Source organism: Stenella coeruleoalba (genome assembly GCF_951394435.1).
Source record: "Stenella coeruleoalba genome assembly, chromosome: 11".
NCBI lineage: Eukaryota > Metazoa > Chordata > Mammalia > Artiodactyla > Delphinidae > Stenella > Stenella coeruleoalba.
In genome coordinates, this window is record NC_137157.1 from 77816329 (window position 1) to 77842166 (window position 25838).

General features: G+C 35.0%; 1 protein-coding gene across 2 annotated transcripts in view; it reads left to right on the plus strand.

The window, feature by feature from the left end:
* Nucleotides 1–1816: 1816 nt before the first annotated feature.
* The window catches only part of ERGIC2 (ERGIC and golgi 2), a 37134-nt gene continuing 13112 nt past the window's right edge, over nucleotides 1817–25838 (plus strand). Inside the window, exons 1-7 of one of the 2 annotated variants that reach the window (XM_079936103.1) lie at nucleotides 1817–1885; nucleotides 11661–11803; nucleotides 13317–13425; nucleotides 15324–15370; nucleotides 16144–16214; nucleotides 21148–21188; nucleotides 25489–25590. In XM_079936103.1, coding sequence (XP_079792229.1) covers nucleotides 11698–11803; nucleotides 13317–13425; nucleotides 15324–15370; nucleotides 16144–16214; nucleotides 21148–21188; nucleotides 25489–25590 — 476 coding nt within the window. In that variant the 5' untranslated portion in view covers nucleotides 1817–1885; nucleotides 11661–11697. The remainder of the gene's footprint in view (nucleotides 1886–11660; nucleotides 11804–13316; nucleotides 13426–15323; nucleotides 15371–16143; nucleotides 16215–21147; nucleotides 21189–25488; nucleotides 25591–25838) is intronic. The other variant, XM_079936104.1, reaches the window with a different exon arrangement.

Below are 25838 nucleotides of genomic sequence, written 5' to 3' on the forward strand. Positions count from 1 at the left end.
TTGATTAGTGAAGGCAGGTGAAACGGATTTGACTAATCATTATCCACAGTTTCATAATACATAATGGACATATTTTTTTCCCTTGGAAGCAAATTGTTTTCTAGATATAACTACACCAATAACATAGGATTAAGTACTCGCCCCTCTTTCTAGTTAAGCAAGCTTTCAATCTTCAGGAGGAAATTTAGTCTTGACTTAGTATTATAGGAGATGGTGAGCTGTTTTTTAAATAAGCAGGATCAAATTAGTCAGTTTTGTTTCACTGGGCCATCCAACTCTTATGGGATAGTTGTTACCCTGAAAGTAGACTACTCTAGAGACCAGGCATCCAGTGTAACTAAGTGAACAACAACCAGCTTCCAGCCACACAAGACCTCAAACAATCAGACCTACAAAGGAAGGGCTGATGGTGCATTTGTGGCTAAGATAAAGAAGCACTTTAGATATGTATTAACTCATTTAGTCCTTATAAAAATCTTTGAGACATTATAGTACAATTTTATAGATGAAGAAAAGAGGACAAAATAATGAAATAATGTGCCCAAGGTCACATGCTAGTAAGTTATTGAACTGGAATTTTAACCCAGGAAATCCTAGCTACAGTGTCTATGATCTTAGACATCACATTATGCTTCTTCATAAATATGTGAAGGAGGCAGAAACTTTATATCAGTTTAGAGTTGGTTTAAAGTTTTTGGACTAATCCTGAAATGAAAGTCTGGAAATGAAATTGTATCAGTGGAAACTCTTTATCTGCCCTTATTTTCTAGGACAGTTTAAATTTAGTAAAATTTCATATTTCGATAAACGTTAATTCAATAAACAAAATGATGACTGCTCCTTCGAAAGGCAGTTTAGTCTTGTGGTCAAGATTTCCCTGCCTCTCCCAGCTATCTGACATTGGGTAAATCACTTAACTGCCACTTGACTCAATTTCCTTATCTATTAAATGGGTAAATAATGTTATTACCGTACACAGTTGTAAAAGATTAAACGAGATGAGGAAAGTAAAGCATATAAATATTGCTTACTGGGGAAGAAAAATCAGTGCTTACCATTTAAGAATTAGTCATTATTACGCTTTTGTTAGAATTTTTGGTCAATAAATCATAAAATTAAAAATCTCAATGTTTGGAAAATCTGGTAACACATGGGCTTGCTCTTGAGCCCTTTTTTTCCAAAGTCCCCTCTGTTACCTCTTATAATATGAAGTGTTAGGGAAAAAAGGTGAATGAAGTATTAATTTTCTTTCTCAACAAATATTCGAGTGCATAGAAAAGTATTGGTGATATAAGAATGAGGAAGACACATGTGATTTCTTACAGAGCTTACCATCTAGAAGACAAGAAAAACATTTAACAAATAATTTAAAAGCGTTACCTGTGCCTGGAAAGGAAAGTTTAAACGTTCTTGACAGAAGAAAATAAAGGGGCACAAAACGTGGTGCAGAGTTTGTAAGAGTAATACGGATAGGGCTGCAAATGTTAATTCCTGCGCCCAAGTATCTCATTCCTAACGAAGTACTATTAGAGGAGTTGAGATTCTTTCTGTGGTCTCTAAGTATCCGTTGGTAGGTAACAAAGCTCTCCTTGGAGAAGTTAATTCCTTGCTAGCCACGTGGTCACAAGTGAAATAAGTTTAAACCGCCATTCTTCTTAGCCGAGCCCCCTTAACTCGGCTCACACCTCTTGATTCACAAAGCACTTCGTCAGCGAAAGGAATATCGCGAGAACTCTACACCGTTTCCCCGCCCCCCCCCCCCCCCCCCGGCTGACGTTTTCCACGGTGGTAGTCGCTTTTGTTCTCGCGATATTTCCGGGTAAACGGGAGCCCGGGCGACCGGGCTTCTGTGAAACATGGCGGTCGGCTGGGACCGTAGCACAAGGTAAAATACTGAAACCTCGCCGGGTGCTGTTTTCTCGTTTGTTCCAGGGCTGTTCAGGGCATGAATGTGGTTAAAGGGGTGAGAGCCCGTCATAGCGTTAGCTCCCTGTCTTAGTTCCTCTCTTCCGGAGAGCGGGCCGGACCGGGGAGCCGGTCTACTTACCTTCCCCGGGGTCGTTACTGGCAGGACCCTGGGCAGCGCTGCGCCTGGAAGCTCCCCTTTTCCTGGTCCAATGTCTCTCCGCTGTCTTCCAACTTGAAGGAGTTTAGCTGCGTCCCCATAGCTGCTGACCCTGGCCCATTGCTTCTCACAGTGCCCCGTGCCCCGGTGGCTCCTCCCGTCCGCAGGGGCGGAGGGTCCCGCGTTGTGAAGACCAGCCTGATAGTGTCCCGATCGTCCCGGGTGTCTGGCTCCCATCCCCATTTCAGATACCAAATTCTTCGCAGCAAGTTGTGCTCTCTAAGAAAGAACGAGGTCTTGGCCTCGCCTCGGGAGGTTCGCACGCCGCTTAGGAAATTGAGAAAGGGGCAGGGCAGGGTGAGATGCTGTAGGAGAGACAGGTCCGAGTGTCACTACTTTTCTGAAACGCTTGAAGAGTTAAGAAGCCCTTGTTAGATAACATGTCAGCTCGTGGTAGAGAATAGCTTTGGGTATTGGTAGTATATAGAATTAATAGGTCATTGTTTGAGAAAACACGTTCCAGTAACTTTTATATTTAGGATTTAGTGCCCTCGAGACAACACAAAGTTACAAAATACCAGTTAAAATGATGCAAGACTGGCTTTCAGAATCAGTTAAAGATGAAGATACAGAAGCAGATAAAGATACAGTTAAAAACGGGATTTATTTATTTGTTTGCAGTTGTACTTAGGTATTTCATTGAACTCTAGTGTACAGCCATTATAAAGAAATGAATTAGGCTTGTTCACTGAAGAATTCAGGACTTATGTTTGTTTACTTAATTTGTTTATTGATATTTCCAAATTGATGCAATTATTCCAGTTCTCTTAGAGGAAAAACATGAAAAAAAATTTCATGGTTTTCTTCGGGGGGAGAACGTGGGGCGCAATTTCTTTCTTTTTGATGATGAACTTCAGTCACAACTGACTGCTGTAGTTGGTTGAGGGTACAAATCATAAAAATATATCAAGCTTGAAAGTCTCAGAGGAAATCAGTACTAGTTTGGAACAACAGCATCAAAAAAGAATTAGAAAAAATAATAAATTTCTTTGAGGATTAGTCATTTAATTGGAAGAAATAGTGAAACATTTTTAATAGAAGTTACTCTTTAGGCAGTCTGTGCATGCTCCAAATCCTATTCAACAGTTTTTCTATATTTATTCTGATTCTGCCTCTTAATGTCATGATGGGTAAATTAACCTCTTTCTGTCGTAGTTTCCTTATCTGCAAAATGGGAATAATAATAATACAACTCAGAAAGTGAGTGGTGATGATCAAGTGAGCTAAAACATACAAAGCACCTAGAACAATGCCTGACATACAGTTAACTTTCATTAAATGTTAGCTCTTGTTATTTTTAAATTTTTGTTTTCTAACTTCTATACCTACTCACAAAATGTTGCCTTTGTTCTTAGTCAAAATATAGACTGAAGAAGATGCTTTTATAAGTAATTTCTTGGATTCCAAAATTGATTAAACTCTTCAGTCTATATGGTTAAAATGTCCTTAAACTCCATCTTCCAATTGCTTGCTTTCTTAAGCCGTTATCCTCTCTTAATTACTAAGGTACAGATTCCTCTTTCTACTACTCCATGCAGTCTTACTTAAGTCTAGGTCAGTTCTAGGTCATTTCTGCCCTAGGTGCCTTGTTAACCCATTCTCCTTGCTTTTGGAGACCTTCATTCTGTTGTCAATATATTTCATGTGGGCTTCCCTGGTGGCCCAGTGGTTGAGAGTCCACCTGCCGATGCAGGGGACATGGGTTCGTGCCCCGGTCCAGGAAGATCCCACATGCCCCGGAGCAGCTGGGCCCGTGAGCCACAGCCGCTGAGCCTCTGCGACCGGAGCCTTTGCTCCGCAAACAAAAAAAAAAAAAAAAAAAAAAAAAAATATATATATATATATATATAATTTCATGTGTCTCTGACCTTTTCCTCACACTTTCCTTACTTGCTTAATTCAATTAATTTAATTCAATTTTGTATGCTTTTATTGAGTAGTTACTGTAGTCAAACCATTCTTTGAGGAGGAGGATGTTTGTCTTTGCTTCATCTTGCTACTAGGTACTTACAAATTATTGTGTTGCCATCACTCTATAGTCTCTTCTTTTAACTTTCATTCTATCAATTTGTATAATCCTCAGTCTATTCATGTTATTATCGCCTAACTTCACTTTCCCACCTTCCTAAAGACTTTAACATAAACCTCAAATATCCTACAAGTCTTTGCATTTCTTTTGAGAATTAGAAATAGATATTTATCAAATGACTCATTTTTATCTTGATTAAAAACTGTGAGGTAACCATTATGTCTCCCTCCCTCCTTTTAAAACAAAATTATAAAAGAATTCTGAGAAGTTGAGGATCTTTTCAAATTCATCACATAGCTTGTAAGTGCCTAGAAGTCCCCCAAGTGTTTTTGATCACAAAAAACTCACATTTATACCATCTTACTTGGCTTCCAAGTAAACCTTTTTTTTTAAATCACTTGGAAGTTTATTAGATTTGTTTGAATTATGTTAGTGTAAATAATTTTAAAAACAAAATGTAACTCTGTTGTAAAAAGTTTTAAAGTAAAAAGAATGAGTACTTTTTTGATATCTAGTGTTTGTAAAGTGAAACTAAGTTATCTTTCATAAAATTTATTGTATTCTAATGCAATATTGTCAAGTAGTTTAAAATTACATATAAGTCATAGTTTTGCTTTTCGTTTCTGAAGTTCAGTGATAGCCTGGATAATATTTGTTCCATCTCCTTTCTCATTGTTATTAATGGCTTGTGTTAGTTTCATAGGACTGCCATAACAAATTACCAACTGGATGGCTTTAAAAACTAGAAATTTGTTCTCTTACAGTTTGGGAGACTACCAAACTGAAATCAAGGTGTCAGCAGGGCCATACTCCCTCTGACAGCTCTAGGAAAGAAACCTTCCTTGTCTCTTCTAGCATCTGGGCAATCCTTGGCTCCTTGGCTTGTAGATACATCACTCTAATCTCTGCCTGTCTTCACATGGCATTCTCCCCTGTGTGTCTGTGTATTCTCACATGGCCTTGTTAAAAGGGCACCAGTCATTGGATTTTGGGCCACCTTAATGCAGTATGGTCTCTTAACATCTTTAAAAACCCAAATATTTCCAAATAAGACCCATTCACAGATACCAGGGGTGAGGACCTAAAAGTATCCTTTTGGGAGACATAGTTCAACTCACAACAATGGCCATGTGTATTAACCAATTAAATATTTCTCATATTGTTAAATATACATTAAAAATAGAAGTTAGCTCATAAAGTGTGGGTAGCAGAAGATAAATTATGCCTCCATTTTTGTTTGAAGAAGTAATTAAACTTAATTCAGCAGACCATAAAAGTGTCATGAATTCTGTATTTTAATTTTGGCAAAGCATCTGATAGTTTCATTATATTCACGTGGACACAGATGATGAAATACTAGCTGTTTGACATTTCTTAGATTGAGTGTTGATAATGTGTCTCTGTGTTCCAGCATGAAAGGTGGTTTCTTATTTCTTATGCAGTTTTTCAAAGCATTGTCTTAGTCTCAGTTGTTATCAGTGACTTCCTGGAATTTGCTTGTTTTATTTTTTAGTATACACAACAGTTCAGGAGAGAAATTGAAGATATGATACTGGACTGGAGATTGTCAAAGTATGAAGAGCATCACCAACTAATGGGCAAAGGAATCTAGCATAATGGCTCCTAAATTTTGTTAACCAGTACAAAAAAATGTATAGAAAAAAATCAGGGAAAGGGGCTGGACTTAAGGACTGATATAGAATTGCAGTTTTTTTTTTTTTTTTTTTTTTTTTGCGGTACATGGGCCTCTCACTGTTGTGGCCTCTCCTGTTGGTGAGCACAGGCTGCGAATGCACAGGCTCAGCGGCCATGGCTCACCGGCCTAGCCGCTCTGCGGCATGTGGGATCTTTCCGGACTGGGGCACGAACCCGTGTCCCCTGCATCGGCAGGCGGACTCCCAACCACTGCGCCACCAGGGAAGCCCTAGAATTGCAGTTTTTAATTTTATTAAAGAAAGATATCCAAAAACAAACAAACAAAAAACTTTATCTAATTTTATCATTTCATAAAAGAAAGGACATTTGACACATTAAAAAAAAGGAAGGAAATAATCTCAGAATAAAAGACAGATTTTTAAACTGAATAAATTTAACTTAAAAAAAGAATCCTATATTGTCCTTGTTTTTTTTCACTTAGGTACAGACTAGAAACTTTTGTAACAGAATGGCAGTTCTGTGGTTCTGGAAACCACTGATCTAGGGTCTTTCTAAATGCATTTTTGAAAATGTCTGACTGAGCTGGATGGAGAGGCAAATAGAGTGGGAATGGGAGCAGTGGAACTGAATGACTGGGAGGAATCCAAGGGATTGAGAACACAGGGAAAATGAAGAGTAGATTCTTCCCTAGTGAGGAAATTAAAGAGCTGGCAAGATAATTGTTTCTGCTCAGAGAGGAAAATTGGTGATTTGGATATTAGAGGTGGAACAGTTTTAAAAGTTAAGAGGAGCCAAAGCATGGCCTTGTTCGTGTGTGGCTTTGTATAGAATTAAGATGGAAGTCACTGGAGAATATCTGTTAGGCTTACATGGTAAAAGGATTATCATTTTGAATGAGTGCCCGAGACTGAGTGTCATAGGGTGGTGATGGAATGGGGAGGAAGTGCAGTGAATGATCCAGGTGCTGAAGTCATTAAGGAAGTTCTAAATATATCCAGGTGTTAATGGAAGATGAATCAAGTGCTGAAGTGAGTTAGTGTACACTGTGGGTTGGAGTATGGACTCTGGAGCCAAGCTGCTTGGCAGTGAATCCAGTTTCTACCACCTGCTGTGTGGGCCTTGAAAATACTTGACTGGGGACTTCCCTGGTGGCGCAGTGGATAAGACTCCGCACTCCCAATTCAGGGGGCCCGGATTCAATCCCTGGTCAGGGAACTAGATCCCACATGCATGCAGCAACTAAGAGTTTGCATGCCAAAGAGCCCGTGTACTGCAACTAAGGAGTACAGAAGCCGCAACTAAGGAGCTGGTGAGCCGCAACTAAGGAGCCCGCCTGCCACAACTAAGACCCGGTGCAACCAAATAAATAAATATTAAAAAAAAAAAGAAAATACTTAACTGTCTGTGCCTCAGTTTCCTTATCTATAAGTGAATAAAAATAGTATTTACTTTGTAGAGTCCTTTAGAGGATTAAATGAATTTAATATATGAAGTGCTTCAAATAATACCTAGCACATAATATGAAAGTTAGCTATAATTCTAATGTAGTATGTGTGTTTATTATTATTATTAGAAGATAGACTTGAAAAGGGAAGAGATGGTTGAGATATCATGTTAAAACATGCTACTTCTTTACCTGTGAGTCTCAGAAATGAAGTATGATTCAAAGATAATTACCACCAGGAGAACGTTATGTTTCATAAAGAGCAGGTAGAAGGATTGCTTTTAGAAAAACTGGAAGTTATTGGATGACTTGTTCATATCAGAACAGTGGCTCTATAGAGTAGATTGGCAGGTATTCGAGGTGGAACGAATTTTTGGTTGTAGGTTAATGCTGAGCTAACAGGAATGGGACTGGAGCAGCAGCAGAGTGGCAAGGTGCTCCATTGTAGAATAGAGCTGTCTTAGCAGAAGGTGAGACACAGCCTGCTGTTGTCCACCTTTCTATCCCGGGATGGGGGAGAGGCAGTGAGAGTGCCCTATGCATGCCCTCAGGGTCAGGCCGTGGAATCGTGAAAACTAGGAATGGAAGAGCCAGAGGCTGGGAGAGAGCCAAGTGAGTACACTAGTTAGATGATTAAGGGAGGAGTGCCGGATAGGTTATATGAAGTGTTAGAGGGTTGGTAAAACTAGCTGCTTTCCATATCTTTATACGTACATGTAATTTACAAGAAAGCATTTATAGAGCTCATTACAATATAGAAAATTTAGAAAGTAAAATTCACAGTTTTATTCATTTGCTCAACAATGCTATACCTACTATGTGCCAACCACTGTTGTAGGTGCTAGGGATATACTGTAGTGAGCAAAACAAAAATTCTTCTTGTAGATCTTATATTTTTACATATTTACTTATCTAAGTATGACTGTTTTGATTGGAAAGCTGTGCTACCGTGAGTTTTTCTGGGGAAATTTCCCACCTTCCTTCTTTCCTTCCTTCCATAAATATTTATCAAGTAACCTGCTGTGCATTGGAGATACAAAGATTAAGTTAGACATGGTTCCTGCCCTAAAATTACAATGGAGAAAACAAAATTAAACAAGCAAGTATAAATAGTGTGATAAAGGCACAGTGTTCTAGGAGGCCATGCTATAACTCATATGTTTGAGGTCATAGAAGTTTTTTTTTTCCCCTGAGAGAGATATTTAGACAGACTTGAAGAGTAAATAGGAGTTAGCCAAATGTAGAGGTGGGGGAGTGGGGGAAGGATATTTATAGTAGAGAGAATAGCATGTTTAAGGAATAGAAAGTGATTTAGTATGGTTGGAACTAAGACTTTGAGGGATTGGGTTTTGGAGCGAGGTAAGCAGGGCCTGTGTTTTGAGTGCTTTGTAAACCATGTTAGGATAGGGTCCAAACTCTTTAAATGTAATGGGGACCTATAAAAATATTTTAAAATAAAATTTATATGATCAGTTTTATGTATTAAAAATATTATTGATTGTTGTGTGGAGAGTGAATTGAAAGATTGAAGATTGAAGCAATGCAGAGATGGATTATGGCAACTGAGACTAGGCTCCTAGTAAGGAACTTCTCAATGGGCCTGGAAAAGAAATGACAGATTTGAGAGAAATTTAGGAAGAGTTTAAGTCTAAGGATGCAACTTATGTTTCTAGCTTGTGCATTTGGGTGCATGTGTCATCATTAACGAATATAGGGACACAGGAGGAGAAACAGGTTTGGTAGGGTGAAGTATTTATTTTTAGACTTGTTTTGTCTGAATTGTCTCTGGAATGCCCTAATGAAAATGTAATAGAAGACAAAAAGATATACATATCTGCAGAAATATTTGGACTGGGAATAAAGATTTGAGAGGAATCAACATGTAGATAGAAATGGAAGGGATGGGAGATCACTTGGGGGAAGTGTGGAGGTTGGGAGGAGGGCCTAGTGCCCTCTGAGAGGAAGAAGAATCTGCAAAATAAGCCAAAGAATATCTTAGAGGTAAAACAAAAATCAGGAGTATAGTATTACCTAAGCCAGGGTAAGAGACTTTCAAGGAGAAAAAGAAGTGATGAATAAGTGAGAAAATATATTTTCTCAGAAGCAAAATTGATTAAGGGCTAAAAATTGTCCGTTGGGTTTGGTACTAAGCAAGTTGTTAATAACCTTGCTGAGAGCAAATTTAGTTGAGAGGCAAGGAAGTAGTCTCAGTATATGAATACGGACAACTCATACCTTTAAGTTTTGCTGTAGATATGCAGCTGGAGATCTATACAGTAGTTGGAGTTGGACTTGAGCTTACGTGGAGAGTTTTGTCTTAAAGATAAGCGGCTTGAACATATTTATTATTTAGCCCCTGTAGGAAAGAATGAGTATAAATTGAAAGATGGAAGAAGGATCAGTCTTGGTGCCGTTACTGCTAAGCAGGTACAGAAAATAAATTTGATTACTGAGTTGAACAAACTTGAGGAACATGGCTTATGCTTAATAAACACTCAGAAGCTTAATTTACAGATGAGAAGAGCAGTTTTTTGTTTGGTTGGTTTTTTTTGCAGTATGCGGGCCTCTCACTGTTGTGGCCTTTCCCGCCGCGGAGCACAGGCTCCGGACGCGCAGGCCCAGCGGCCATGGCCCACGGGCCCAGCCGCTTCGCGGCACGCAGGATCCTCCCGGACCGGGGCACGAACCCGCATCCCCCGCATCAGCAGCCGGACTCCCAACTACTGTGCCACCAGGGAAGCCCGAGAAGAGCAGTTTTATAACTGTCATGGGGATCAAACACTGTCATCTCTTGTCTACATGTTCTTTTTTTTCCTTAGGAAAACCATATACATGAAATGCAAAATTATATTCTGAAGGCCACTTTTGAGCATGGAATCAGCAAGGGGAGTTAGTTGGGTATTTATAATGGCAAATGAAATCAACCCATTAATGCATTTAGCTTCACTTTAGGGCAGTGGCTCCTTCATGGACTGATTAGTAGTGCCTCTGGTTAGGTCCTGCTCTCTTTTGGACAGTGTTCATGATTACTGCCAGTTTTTACTTCCCTGAGTCTCCTTTTTTCTCCATGAATACTCTTTCTATGGTCTGTTCTTTCTGTATTAATCCTACTTAGATTTCAGACAAGTCTTTCTGCTTTCTTCTAGAGACATTCTTTTAGTGACTTTTTCAACCATTTAACTTATTCTGTTATGTGTTGATTTTATCAATACAACTTTGATTTCTGGTAATGCTTGTAGTGTCACCTATAATATTATTTATATAAATCAGTCAGATAAAAAAAATTATATAAAGGGCTTCCCTGGTGGCGCAGTGGTTGAGAGTTCGCCTGCCGATGCTGGGACACGGGTTCTTGCCCCGGTCCAGGAAGATCCCACATGCTGCAGAGTGGCTGGGCCCGTGAGCCATGGCTGCTGAGCCTGCGCGTCCGGAGCCTGTGCTCCGCAATGGGAGAGGCCACAACAGTGAGCGGCCCGCGTACCGCAAAAAAAAAAAAAATTATGTAAATATTTGAGATTTCAGTTATTTTTATGGCTAGCATATTTTAGATGTAGTTGGCATATTGATCAAAAAGAGAATAGCAAGCAATTTTTAAATAATATTTTTATTATAAAAGCAGATAATTTGGAAAATCCAAAATTTTGTAAAGAAGACAAAATCCTCCCATGATCTACTTATAACATTTTGTGTATAGGCTTTCAGTTTGTTTCCCATATATCTTTTTCCCTGTCTCCCATAAAACTGGCATATGGCCTTCTGGTCTTTGCTTAATGTATTATGAGTATTTTCTTACATCATTAAATGTTTTCTTTTATAAGATTTTCAGTGTTTACATAGATTTAGAACTTTTAATTCACTGTAATTTGTATATTGGATACGAGGAGTTCGTTTCTATCTTCAATATTTAAAAATAGCCATACAAGAAATATCCTCATCAAATTTTTGTGCACAACACAGATATTTTCCTTCGGATACATTCCTAAAAAAGGAATTTACTTAGAATAAGAGCGGTGAATATTTATGTTCTTGTTAGCAGTGTATGAGCATATCTACTTTACTTCATTGTCATCCATTAATGGGAATGTATTATTTGTATGTGTTTTGTTAATTTCATAGGAGAAAAACTTTATTTTAATTTGTATATTCAAATATTACAAATGTAATTGAATTGATTTTCACTTTTTTTGGCTATTTAATGTGTTTGTGTGTGTAAATTGCCTGTCATTAGTACTTTTTTGTCAGGGTGGAAGTGGAGAAAAAAGAGGTGTGGATAAGTGTTAAGCTTTTTTTCTCAAGGAGGAATAAGAATGTTACGTTGTTCCAAGGACATTTTTCAGTTATCTAAAAATAAAAGAAACCTTTTAATCTTTTTTGGAGGATTCATTTATTCATTTTTTATTCCTTAGCATGACTATATGAAAGAAGAAGAAGGTTTTCCTGAAGATGAGGCGACTGAATCGGAAGAAAACCTTAAGTTTGGTGAAAGAGTTGGATGCCTTTCCGAAAGTTCCTGACAGCTATGTAGAGACTTCAGCCAGTGGGGGTACAGGTGAGTATCAGTTCAAATTAAAACTCCTTCAGTAAGTGCAACTTCTAAGTTATCAATCAAGAGCATACAGAAATGTAGCCATGAGAAAGAACTCATCAATGAACTGTGCAGTAACTTTATAGTTGGTCTGTCCTCATGCCACACTATTTGCCTTAATTTTATTCTTATATATATTCTTTTTTGCATCCAACCCAATGCAGTCTATGCATTTAGCAGTGTTTATTAAAATATTACTGAACAAATTAATCCAGTTTTACTGCTTTGGTGCTCTTGAGTTATGTATACATATATTAACAAGATTATTATATGTAAATAGAATTGAAGTTGTTTAATGATGTTGAAACTGCCTCAGTCTGTTTTGGTTAAGAATAAGTCAATTTAGACATGATAATAAAAATTCTTAAATTTCACATTACTGAAGAGAGGCAGCATAGGGTAATAGTTAAGAGCTTAGACTTTGGAATCAGACTGTCTATATTTAAATTCCACCTCTGCCCCTTCCTAAATACTTGATCTTGAGGAAGTTAATCTGTCTATGCTTTAGTTTCTTCTTCCATGAAATGGGGATGCTATCAGTATTTGCCAGGTAGAGTTGCAGTAGCAATTAAATAAATTAATATTTATAAAATGCTCAGAGCAGTGCCTGGTACAGATAGTAGTATTTGTTAAATAAATAAATAATGAAATATATCAGAAAAATATGCAACTATAACAGTATTAACTATTATTTCTTTCCCCATGAAGAGCTGATAAGACAATGTACTTCCCATAAGATTGACATTTCATTTAGTAAAATGTATAATAAATTGCTTGCTATTTCTAATCTCTTGTGATTAACTTTTGTTAATGAAAATAGTACAAGTTCTTGATGCACAATCCATTTTAAGTGCAGTTTGTCATAGTATATGATAGTGCTTTTTCTTTTTGTTAGATCTTTTAGTTTTATAAATGAAGTGAAATACTTAGGAGCTTTCAAAGTAGAAAGTTTTATTAGAGATTTGGAGATGTTATTTGAGATTCTGACACAGATTGTTGTGGATTCTTAGGATCTAAGAAATTAAGCTAGTTTTTTTTTTTTAATTGGACTATAGGCATGGATGCATTTTTAATTATGAGGGGACTACTTTCAAATTTGTGTTGTGAAACTTATGCTTACTTTCATCATTTATCTTATCTGTGACACTGCTATATATAACAAGGTAAAAGTTTTATGTATTTGTAGAATTTTGACAAATCTATTTAGTGAGAAATGTCCTTCGTATTGAAGAAATAAAATGCTTTCTCAATAGTGCAAATGTTTGTGTTCATGTTTGTGTTCATTAAATCTTCATTTTTGAGCTGTTTTAGAAAAAAATTTATAATGACTATTTTAAGAAAAACCTTTTATTGTATTCATTCACGTGGCAATCATATTAGGGTATTCTTTGCTAATTTTAATCTTACTTAAAATGGTTTCCTGCTGTTTACCTTTTAAAAATTGTTTTAATTCTTTCCTTTTTTGTTGGTTTCTCAGTTTCTCTAATAGCATTTACCACTATGGCTTTATTAACTATAATGGAATTTTCAGTATATCAAGATACATGGATGAAGTATGAATATGAAGTAGACAAGGATTTTTCTAGGTAACTTTTTTTTTGAAATACCTTTAGATTTAAATTGCTCTGAAGGTAACATGTTAAAAAAAAAAGTCTAACCTTTTATACTTGGTTTATTTTAATTCTGAAGAAATAGTACTGAAAAATCCTCATTAATTGTATGCATTAGGTAAAACATTTTAGAATAATTTGAATACTGGTTAAATTCTAAGAGAAAGGTTCTCTGATTGAATATGCATTTGTTTAAAAAGGTTAGGAGAATATGTTTTTCCTTAGATGTTGAAATGACGGAAATTGTTTGATGTTTTGAAATTGTTTACTCTTTAGATTTTGAAGTATCTTACTGATCTGTGTGAACTGGAAAATAAATTGTCTAAGGTTACATTGTTTATGCTTATAGCTTGATTGTTGTAAATTGTGTATAAACTATATTTTAAGGTAAACAGCATCACTTTTAAACCTTTGAAAATATTAGTACCTTAATTAGGAGACAAAATATACTTTATTTGTATTATTTGTATTTTTTAATTGATTGAAGATAACAGGTTTATAATACTTAGATTGCACTAGATAGCAGGAAACATTTACTTCTCAATTTCAATCCCAGCTCTGCCATTTACTAAGTATGTGACTTTAGGGAACTTACTAAATCTATTTCTGCGTGTGCTTCAGTTTCCTTTTCTGTAAAATGGGGATACTAATTATAGTACTTTCCTCTTCAGGTCAGTGAGAATTCAGTCAGTCAACATTTGTAATAGTTGCTGTGTAACCTTGGGCAAGTCATACAACTGACTTCTTTCGGGCCTCAGTTTCTTGATCTATAACATCAGTGTTATTCTTAATGCCATTAGTTTTTAAGGAATTTGTTGTTTTTCTTATTTTGGTTTTTTTTAGCACCAATGAAATAATTTTTATTCTTTCTAAATGAAGTCATGTAGTTCACCACATAAGTGTAGTGGGGATGCCTAGAAGCCTGTCTGCTTGACCTCACCCTCTTCCTATAAATCTGAGCCTAAACCCCAGGGTTATTTGGAAGACAGTTTGAACTCTAGACTACTTTAAGACTCTGTGAAGTTCTAAAAATCTGTACTCCCTATTGAAACCAGATGAAAATTATTAGAGTGAAAAAAAGTTTTGATAGGAAGCGCAGGACAGGACTGATCCTGATTGTACTCATTCTGTTATTCATGGCACTGATTCTGCTATTTGAAAATTAATTTGATTTGAACTAAATATTTGAAAATAAGGCATTGGTTGAGCCTTTTTAAAAGGCCATGCAAAACTTTAAGAATCAGGTTTTGTGGGGGTTTTTTTTCTGGTAATTTGGGTACATTCATCTTGAGTCACACAGACCTAGTTTCCAATATGCCACTTCAGTAGTTATGTGGTCTTAAGCCAGGCATTTATTTAAACTGCCATAAACACCATTGGCTTATTTGTAGAACTGAAGCTATCTACTTTACAGGTCCATGGTAAGGAATAAAGAGGATAGTATTTGTAGGACATCAGGTACAATGCCTGATGTCTGGTATTTATTTGGTAAATAAGGAGAGAAAGGCTTTCAATTCCTAACTTTTGATTTTGAAAGTTTTGTATTGTTTAATGGCATAGTCTGCGTAAGGTTTATGTAAACAGAGGTTAATACTTTTTTCTGAGTTGCTTGGACTTACTAATTGTAGAATTGCCATTAAAATGAAGGATACTGTGTTAAAAACTTGTGAAATCAGAAAGACTTTTGGAATTATTACAAAATAGGATTTTTACTTTTAAAGTGCCTTTGTTTTGCCCATATGAATGCTATCCAAGTTCTAATTGACATATTTTATTCTGTATGAAGTCCAAGTTTTTCATAGATCAGTTGATTTATATTGATCATGTTTTGTTGATCAATTGGTAGGTTCTAATGTTTCCTTTTTGTCTTTTAGCAAATTGAGAATCAATATAGATATTACTGTTGCCATGAAGTGTCAGTGTAAGTACGTGTTTAACCTGATGATTGCATATATAGATTATGGTTTAAACAGTTGCTAGTAAAAAGTAAAAGCCACTGGTTGTTTTAACTTTATTTTTCCTTTATGATATCTTAATTTAAGAATACAGAGTGTTTTTCTCCCCAGCTTGTATTCTTTAAATTTCTTCTCCATAAAGAGATTTAACTTTCACATTAGTATAATTAAAATGAAAGAAAATTGGAGGAAATTTTTATAAATCGAAGTTCTAGTTTAGGTATATCCTTTATTTCTTTCTTGTTTGGCATACTGATTTTTGCATCCACATTCCAGAAACATATCCTCTTTTACAGTTTCAATTTACTACCCTTTACTTTTACTTCTGCATATTAAAATACAGATCCAAATCTTTTGAGTTAATGGTGATGTTACCCTTTTCTGTTTTCTTCGCTGGCTTCACTTAATTATACTGGTAGAAGTGGAAAAATGTTAATATGCTAGATAGATAATGTTTGAATCAGTATAGTTCTCAAAAATGAGGATGCTTTTTCATCTTAAATTGTGTCTTAAATTACTGCTTGAAAAGTAGAGACCAAGAATTCAGTAGTTCAGACAAAATTTTTTAAAGTGTGAAATCATTTTATCCAATTAAGGAAATTAATTTCTAAAAGATTTCATCTAAGAACAACCTTAAATCTCTTTTCCTTTTCCATTTATTTTTTCTTATGTTAGTGGTTAGTGGATATAGTTTGACTCTCAGCATAGAATATAAAACTTCTAATTCTTTTCTATGCAGATATTGGAGCAGATGTATTGGATTTAGCAGAAACAATGGTTGCATCTGCAGATGGTCTAGTTTATGAACCAGTAAGTTTGATTTACATGTTCTTTTAAATAGTATGCTTTGAGGAATTGTTCCCTTGAAGACAGTTTTGATATTTGCTTTTAATTTTGTCTGAGCTAGTTTTTTAAAAATATATTTTCTTAATTCAAAAGTAGTATACAACATTGTAAATCAGCTATACTTCAGTAAAAAATAAAACAAAAACAAAACAAACAGAAATATTCCATATTCTTTGTAAACATTTAGGGGGAAGAAAAATTATATCTAATTACCAAATTATATCTAAACCAAAGCCTTGTTAGCATTCTGGATAAGCCTCTATAATCTTATACTTATTTTATATTTTTTGTTAATGCTTCCTAACAGTTTCCTTTTCTCTTTTATACAGTTGCTATAGTGATGAAATTTTCTTCTTTTCTTCTAATGATTTGGAAATTCTATGTCTTATTTGTATTCTTCTTTTACCAAATTTAAGTTCTTAAAAACGTTTGAGCTATATTTCTCTTGTAATCAAGAATGAAGCATTATCTAAGAGGAGAAATTTCATACGCATTTAGTTCTTCCTCTCTCCTTCACACCTCCATTTCCCAGACCTAATGAAATACTGACATTCTCTTATTGTTTTCATAGTACAAGTTGTGTGTAATAGAATTAATTTGTTAGAAAACACCATCACATTACAGGGGCAGGTATCACATTACAGGGGCAGGTATCACATTACAGGGGTGGGTGATAACAGGTCATGATCAGAACTAGCCCTAAAGAAGCTTTAGAAAACAAAGCATGGAACTCCCAGCTACTCTGCCTTGCTGACTGCTCTGTTGGCATTGTGGTACTTATGTTTACCCATGCGTTCTTGAGTTGTTTTGTTTACCATTGACAGTTGTGAACCCTCTTTAAACAAAATTGCAAAGTGAAGACTAAAGGTGATGGAGGAGGATTAGAAGTAACTGAATAGGTGGAGGAGAAAAAAGGGAAGCTCTTAGTTCAGTTTTGATTACCAAATTATTTTTAGTTTACATGAACAAAATATATTTATGCCTTTTGATACACACTTTTAAAATAAAATTTTCTAAAGAAAAAGTAACTTTTGTTACTGCCACTCTGAACCACCCTACTTCCTACCTCCTGTATTGCCACTCAAAAAATTGATATCAGTAATTTTAAATGAGGTTAGGAACCTTACAAATTCAGGTACCATGTTATTGCATGTTAAACTATTATCTGGAAATTTAGATCTAGATGATTATTATCAGACACTAACATTTGTATTCTGTTTCATACTATTTTAGGAATAATTATTCAACTTTATGTTTTATTGCTTTTACTTTCTACCCTTCTTAGTTTCTTTATTTTTGTTTATCGTTTTGTGAGGGACTTTTTGTGACTTCTTTATCAGCAAGAATATGTGGGTTATGTTTTATGACAGACCGCCTATGTCATTCTGTTCTCAATACATGTAAGGTTGGCTGAGGATAGAATTCTTGCTTTATGGTGTTTTACACTCAGAACTTTATAGACATTCCTTTATTGCCTTCTGGCACAATTTTTTTTTTTCTTTGTAGGTAACATATTTATCTACTTATATGCTTTTTTCTTTTACTTTTGAAATTCAAATATTTATCCTGTATATCCAAGTGTGGATCCCCTTCAGTTATTTTTGGCTTTTGATGGTATTAATGATCTGAAGTTTTAAGTGTTTTTTGCTTGTTTGTTTGCTTTAATGATGTTCAGAGTAACGGTTTTACCTCTGTTTTTTAAAATTCTTATCAAGTGATGTTGAATTTCATGGAGTGGTTCTCAATATTTTTATCAATTCTTGCATAAGATGCATATTTTGAACTTTATCTGTGAGTTCTGGGAGATGACCTTGATCCAGCAGGATCAATCTTTTTTTTTTCAATGCCTTCATTATGTTTTAAAATTCAGTGATTATATTTTCCACCTTTGATATATTGCAGATCACTCCGTTTTTTTCTGTCTTCATGATGATAAATCTCATTGAGAAATAATTAGAAAAACTTCACTTTTCTTCTTCTTTTTAGAAATGGTATCACAAAGGAAAATTAGCCCTCGGACCTCAGATTTACCACTTCTTTCAAATTGATGAATCTTTTTGTCTATCTAGCTATCTAGCTATCTATTTTCTTGTTCATCTTTAGGATGGGAAAATAAATGGCCAGTTAACTGACTGAGAGTTGAGATAGACTTGAGTTATGTCGGTTCCCTTTCCCTCCCCACCCCCACTTTTTTTTTTTTTCCAGACGTAAATGAAAGGAGAAGGATATATAGTTTAGATATACTGTGTTTCTTCTAAGCAAAATTAGAGCTTCAGATGCTTTTGAAAAGAAAGGAGGAAGTCACATTGGGTTCAGGATGGCACAGTAGTTCACCAGGGCACCCCACATTTCCTTTTCCGTATTTGTTTTGACAGGTTAAATTTAGCTAGGGTAATTCCTTTTTTCTTTAACTGGTGTGACTGTCCTCATTAGCAGCCAGCTGTAGCAGTAGTTTTGCTTAATTTAGAATACAGTCCAGGTCACATGTAAGCTGGGAATAATAATGCTGTGGAATGCCCTTTGTGATGTGGTCTCTGGTACTCGATTGAACTGCTAGAAGTCTTCTTAGGATGGTGACTGTCTCTTCCTCAAGTGTCTTGTTATCTTTTATCACCTGTTTTCCTCTGTTACTCTGAATTGGGGATTTACTGCTTACATGGATTTTCCTGTCCCATGAAATAAATTATGTGTTGGGCTCTTTTCTCAATTTAGTCTCCCTTGTATGCTGTCTTGCATAAGTTTTTGATAATTTCCAACATATGGATACTATTTAAAATGATTTAAAATAATGATACAGTTTGTGTCCTCATTTTTCTGTTTCTTTGGACATTGTGAGAATTTGAGGAGATAATCATCTTGAACTTATCCACTAAAATTTATTTATGCTGTTTTTCTAGCATTCGCTCCATACTGTCACTCCCACTCTCTTCACGTTTATTAAGTCTCTGATTTTTTTAATAAATATTTTTTCTGGACAGCTTGTCTCTTCAGCTAGATTCTAAGCTCCTGAAAAGCAATTACTTTATTTTTTCTTCTTTATAGCTCACAAAATGTAAAGCATAATGCATTGCAGGTATTAGGCACTGATGAATATGTTAGAATTATGTAATTGTGGCAGGATCTTTGATTATTCCATTTTTGATTATTCCATTGTAACAGCTTCTGCCATTTCTTTCAATCATTTGTAGAAGAGGAAAGTTTTATTTTAATTTAACTGTCATGAACTAAAAGTCATGTCTTAACCAGAAAGTTAGAAACTTAAAAATATGTAATTGTATATTTTTATCAGTAATTTTTAAAACGTTTAACAGTGTTTCTGGTAAGTATTCATTCCCTTGTCCTAATTTATATTAAAATATTTAAGAATTATTATTAATGTAAAATTATTTGAGATAATTTTTACTTGTTTTTAAATTTTCACTCATTCTTTTAATATGCAGTCTGAATATTAAAAACTTAATTCTAATAATTTTACTGGTTTCTAAACCATGATCACACAATATGCTATGATAGCTACTATTTATTTAAAGAAAAGAACTACTTTTAGGGATGTGAGAAAGTGAAGAATCTGACATAGTTGGGTTTATATACTGACCTTCATTATCTGTGATTTTTCAAAAAATTTTTTAATCTTTTGAGTTCTTTTTTATATATAAAAAGGAGAGAATAATAACAAACTCACAAGGTTGTTATGAAGGTTAAGTGAGATAATGATTTAAGTAGCATAATGCCGAGCACAAAGTAGGCCATTCAGTAGTTCTTTACCCGCTGTGTTAAGCACTATACCGAGCAGTTTGGGGAAGTCAAAGGGTGAATCACATAGTCCCTGCTGTCAGTAGTTTTATTCACAAGGTAACTGGGGGGCAGTTGCATGTAGCCTCATCTGTTTGCCATGGTGTGTTTTATAGCACTTTCTTTGTGTGCTGTGCTGTGAAAAAGGTTGGGAAGCAAGGTATAGAGAAGTTCAGCAGGAGGAGTAATCAAAGTAATTTCACTGTAATCATTAACCTAGAGCAAGTGGCATATAGAATTTAGACTGACATTAGGGTCACAGTTACAGGAGAGGAAGGTTCCAGGTTGATATAATTAAATAACCAAAGGCACAGAGGTAGAACTGTCTGATGGAATGAGGGGTTAAAGAGAAAGGATTTATAGTGAGAGAGTAGTAGGTTAGGGCATGATTATGGAGGGATCATTAATGATATTGATAAGTTAGAAAGTAGAATTAATATGCCTTGTTATAAATCGCCTTTTAAAAATCAAAAGTGGACTTTTTGTTGGAAAATTAAATTGTGGGTATTGCCACAAACTGTGAGAAGTTTGCCTCTTTTCCTCTGATTCTACAAAGTAGCTAAGTTTGTCTTTGAATTGGTGAACATAGTGCCTAGATAAAATTTCTTGAATTATTCTTTCTTGATTAATACATTTGGGAATTATAGTGACATTGTTAGGTCATTTCAAAACTTTTTGATTTTATCATGGTATTTTCCTGGCAAGAATATGGGCTTTGGATGCTTGAATATTATACTTAAGCTGTATGTCTTTTTCATTTCTTCTTCTCTTTTAAATACTTAAGTTTCATGCTGGCATCATTTAAATGATTTTAAGTCTTAAAATACCATTTTGTACATGTGATAGATTGCATTGTATCCATTCCTATAAATGTAGATAACTGTAATAGAAAAATATTCGCAATTAGTGAAATTTCTTTATACTACTTTTGAGTAAAATTAAAAATTTTTTAGTTTGACTTATGGAAGATTAAATGTAAATTATGAATACTTGTTTTTAATGTTATTATAAATTTGTTCCTTGGTCAAAGAAAATTTTAAAAAATTATGATATAAGAGCCAAGAGAAATTGACAGTGCTAGTGATTATGTTTTCCTTTATTTCAGGCAATATTTGATCTTTCACCACAGCAAAAAGAGTGGCAGAGGTAACAAGTAAACAAAGTTTTGTGGTCCATAGAAATTAGATCATGCTTTGTCTATTTTGTCTACTGTATATTATTCATAGATTAATATATTTATCTAGGCATTTCTTTGGATGAAATATTAGCAGAATATAGTATATAATATAATCTTTACACTTTCAAAGATTTTATCAGATCTTAGGAAAGTCATATAATCTTTAATGCACTTTGAATCATAAATACATTTTAGTTTTCATTTAAAATTGTATTAACTATTTAAAAAATTTTAAAAGCAATATATGATCAAATTTGAATATAAAGGATATAAAGTGAAAGTAAAAGCCTCCTCATCATTCTCTAAACCTAGTGCCACTAACTGGTGGTAATAACCAGAGTTAAATTTCTTGTGTAGCCTGCTACAAATATTCTGTTTGTGTATAATTTTCTACATGTTTCCATATTTGCTTATGTTATTTTTTTCCTAATACAAATGGGGTCATTCTATACATTTGTTTTATAACTTTCTTTTTCCAACCTAACCTTATATTTTGCACATCTTCCCACTTAAGTACATATAGTGGTACCCTTTATGGATAAGCTATAATTTATTTAATTGGATACTTATCGATGGGCATTTAGATTGCTTGCAAAGATTCTAATATCAATGCTCAGTGAAAATTCTTGAATCTAATTCCTTGTGTGAATGTATATATATATATATATACATATTCCTCATGTACTTGAGTGAATATATGTATATATATATATATAAAGTTTCTAGAAAAGAAATTTATCTTTTAGAGTATATTTAATGTTTTGATAAGTTCTCATGACAAGGAAGAAAATTTGTAATGGTGAGGTAGGTGGTGGTTGTTAACTAAACTTACGGTGGTAATCATTTCACATATATACATCTGTCAAATCATATGTTTATACCTTAGTCTTATACAATGTTATATATTAGTAAAACTGGAAAAAAATTTTGATAGATAATGCCAAACATCTTCCCCAAATAGTTTCATTTATATTCCAAAGCTATCAATATGTGAGAGTACTTGTTTCTATACAACCTCACCAACAGTGGGTATAACCAGACTTTTTTTATTTTTGCCAATTTGATTCGTGAAAACTGGTATTGTACTTGTTTTAGTTAGCATTTCTTTGTAAATCAGTTTAATATCTGTGGATTATTTTTTTCCCATTTGTATTTTTGTGTGTGTGAAACTAATTGCTCATGCCGTATGCCCATTTTGCTTGATTGTTTTCTTAATAACTTTAAATAATTTTTTTTGTTGTTTTGTTTGTTTTTTGGCTGCATTGGGTCTTTGTTCCTACGCAAGGGCTTTCTCTAGTTGTGGCGAGCGGGGTGGGGGGGTGGGGGTGGGGGTGGCGCTGCTCTTCATTGCGGTGCTGGGCTTCTCATTGCAGTGGCTTCTCTTGTTGCGGAGCACGGGCTCTAGGCACACGGGCTTCAGTAGCCATGGCTCGTGGGCTCTAGAGTGGAGCGCAGGCTCAGTAGTTGTGGCACACAGGCTTAGTTGCTCCGCGGCGTATGAGATCTTCTTGGACCAGGGCTCAAACCCATGTCCCCTGCATTGGCAGGTGGATTCTTAACCACTGCGCCACCAGGGAAGCCCAATTTTTTGTATATTAAAGAAATTAGTTCTTTGTTTTAAATAGTTACCCCATCCCCACTCTTTTCTTTCTTTTTGTTTTCTAGACTATGTCTTATGCTTAAAAAGGCATTACCTAATTTAAGATTATTACAAAAAAATTTTTTTACCAATTTTTTTTTTGTTTCTTTCTAGTCCCTAAGTACATTTCAAAGGCCTTTCTCTTTTAATTTCTACTTTCACCATTTGGAGAGCTTTTAAAATTAAAGTTGAAACGAATGTATTGAACAAAATAACTGAATATTAGGTGTCTCTGGGCTTCTAGCGCTTTTAGTAGAGAGCCATCCAGAGATGAAATACATTACTTTATTCCAGAAATGTTAAAGTGAGAAGTCTCCTTTCATCTAGAATTTTATTTAGTGTTCAAGACTAGTAGTAAGTGAGAGAAGAGATTGTGTTTTTACTGTTAAAATGATAGACATTTTCCATCGTAGTAGAATTTTCTACATCCTTTTATATATGGAATATAAACTTGGGTATTTATTGGTATATTTGAGGCAGAAGTTATACACGTACACACACACACACACACACACACACACACACACACACACACACACACACACACACACACACACACACACACACACACACGAGTTTGGTGTCATCAACCTCTTTTCCCACTGCCCAGCACTAAAAGTTAAACTCTGGAAACAGAAGACACACATACAGCATACAGTTTGGTGTCATCAACCTCTTTTCCCACTGACCAAGCAATAAAAGTTGAACTCTGGAAATACAAGACATGCAAAAATATGAAGCTTTCAATTTCTGTTAGCATTAGATCTAAAGATTTTAAGTCTTTGTACATGTAAATCTGAAGATGGGATCTGGCCTCTTGAAGCTTCCTAGATTATCATGTTCTGCTTCTAAACAAATATTCTTGAATGGATTAGAGATGCCTAAGACCTAACAACCTGAATAATGTGCATACCAAAACGTTCTTTACCTGTAGAATTTGCTAAAAGATATTTAAGTTGTCTTTCAATTGTTCTGCTTTCTTAAAATATTTAGGATCCCAATTAATCTCTTTCCTTTAGTAAAAGGAAATCTCAAAGCCTAGACATAGCCTTCCTGATTACTGTTTTTTATTTATACTAAATTTACAGTATAAAAATGACTTTTTATTTTAAATAGGCCTGTTACCAGTGTTCTTAGTGGGTGGTACATACGTATTTTATCTTTATCTCTCGCTTGCACTTCTAAAAAATGTTTATTATATCATTATGATGGGATGTGAAATATATTCTCATTTACATTTGCTTCTTCTTTAAGTTCCTATGTTTGTTAATAATTTTTCCAAGTTATTTATGTGTGTGTATATATATATATATATATATATATATATATTTTAAAGACTTTTTAAGAGTATTTTTAGGTTTACAGCAAAACTGAGTGAAAAGTACAGAGTACCCAAATATCCCCTGCCCCCACCCGTGTACAGCCTCCATTGTTATCAATATCCCACACCAGAGTAGTACATTTCTTACAGTCTATGCACCTACATGAACACATCATTATTGCCCAGAGTCCATAGTTTACGTTAGAGTTCACTCTTGGAGATGTACACTCTTTGAGTTTTAACAAATACATAATAACATGTACTCACCATTACAGTACCTGTAGTTTTACTGCCCTGAAAATTCCCAGTTTTGTCTATTCATCCCTCCTTTCCCTCTGGGTGTAAATTTTGTACTTGCTGAGTTTGAACTGTGATACAGGTGACTTTGGATGTTAGTTATATAAAGATAGATTAAAGGATATAAAATAGGATTATATCTAAAGATACAAAGTTATTGTTGAAAATGTTAGAAATATTAGAGAGAAGAAATAATTTTATTCTTGGTTTTGTTCTTCAGAATAAGTAATTTCATGAGTTATGTAAATGCAACAATTTTGTAAAAAAAAAAAATCTTCAAGCAAATAATGTGTTTTTAGTGGCAAAGTATATTTAAAAAGAAAATCTAAGCATGAGTTCTCAAATGAATACTTTGTTCTCTATAATCCTATACTTTATATGCTGATGTTCTTTTTAAAAATTATAGGTAGAATATAATAGTTTGTTTAGAATGGTCTTGTCATAGGATAAAGTTCAGGTTTCTTTGGAAAAGGCAGACACTAGGTGATATTAACTGTGGCCTGGTTTGTAATGAGAATTGGATGCTCCTGTGTGGATTTAACCCCCAGTAACATGCCCCTTTAAGTCCATCACATCTATTATGTGGCCCCTTATTTGTCTCATTCTTTGTATCTGTAACACTTTATTCAGTGCCCGACAAAAACTAAGAATTTTGTTATTGCTGCGTGCATGCATGAAAGATGAATTTAGATATTCAGGTGAACAGAAGTTCTTTCTTGGTGACCCTGATTCCACCAATAATGGACATGTAATTAGTGTCCACACATTCATTACTGATGGAATTAGACAGACTTAAGGACCCCAGCTGTTACACCTCTAGCCATACTCCCTCACTTTTCCTGCTTTCAAGGAAATGACCAAAGAATACTTGGGACTTTATTTTAGAATAAAGTTATGTAATAATAAATGTATGGCTTAGCTAAGTCAACTACCAGTGTTATTTTTAAAATAGTGTTGGCTTTCTCTGTGTGTCTTACTGTATTTGTTAACTATTGCTTGTTTTTGTATTTAGGATGCTACAGCTGATTCAGAGTAGACTGCAAGAAGAACATTCACTTCAAGATGTGATCTTTAAAAGTGCTTTTAAAAGTGCATCAACAGCACTTCCACCAAGGTGGGAGATTTTGTGAGACTATTTATTAAGAATTTATTGGGGCTTCCCTGGTGGCGCAGTGCTTGAGAGTCCGCCTGCCGATGCAGGGGACATGGGTTCGTGCCCTGGTCCGGGAAGATCCCACATGCCGCAGAGCGGCTGGGCCCGTGAGCCATGGCCACTGAACCTGCGCGTCCGGAGCCTGTGTTCCGCAACGGGAGAGGCCACAACAGTGAGAGGCCCGCGTACCACAAAAAAAAAAAAAAAGA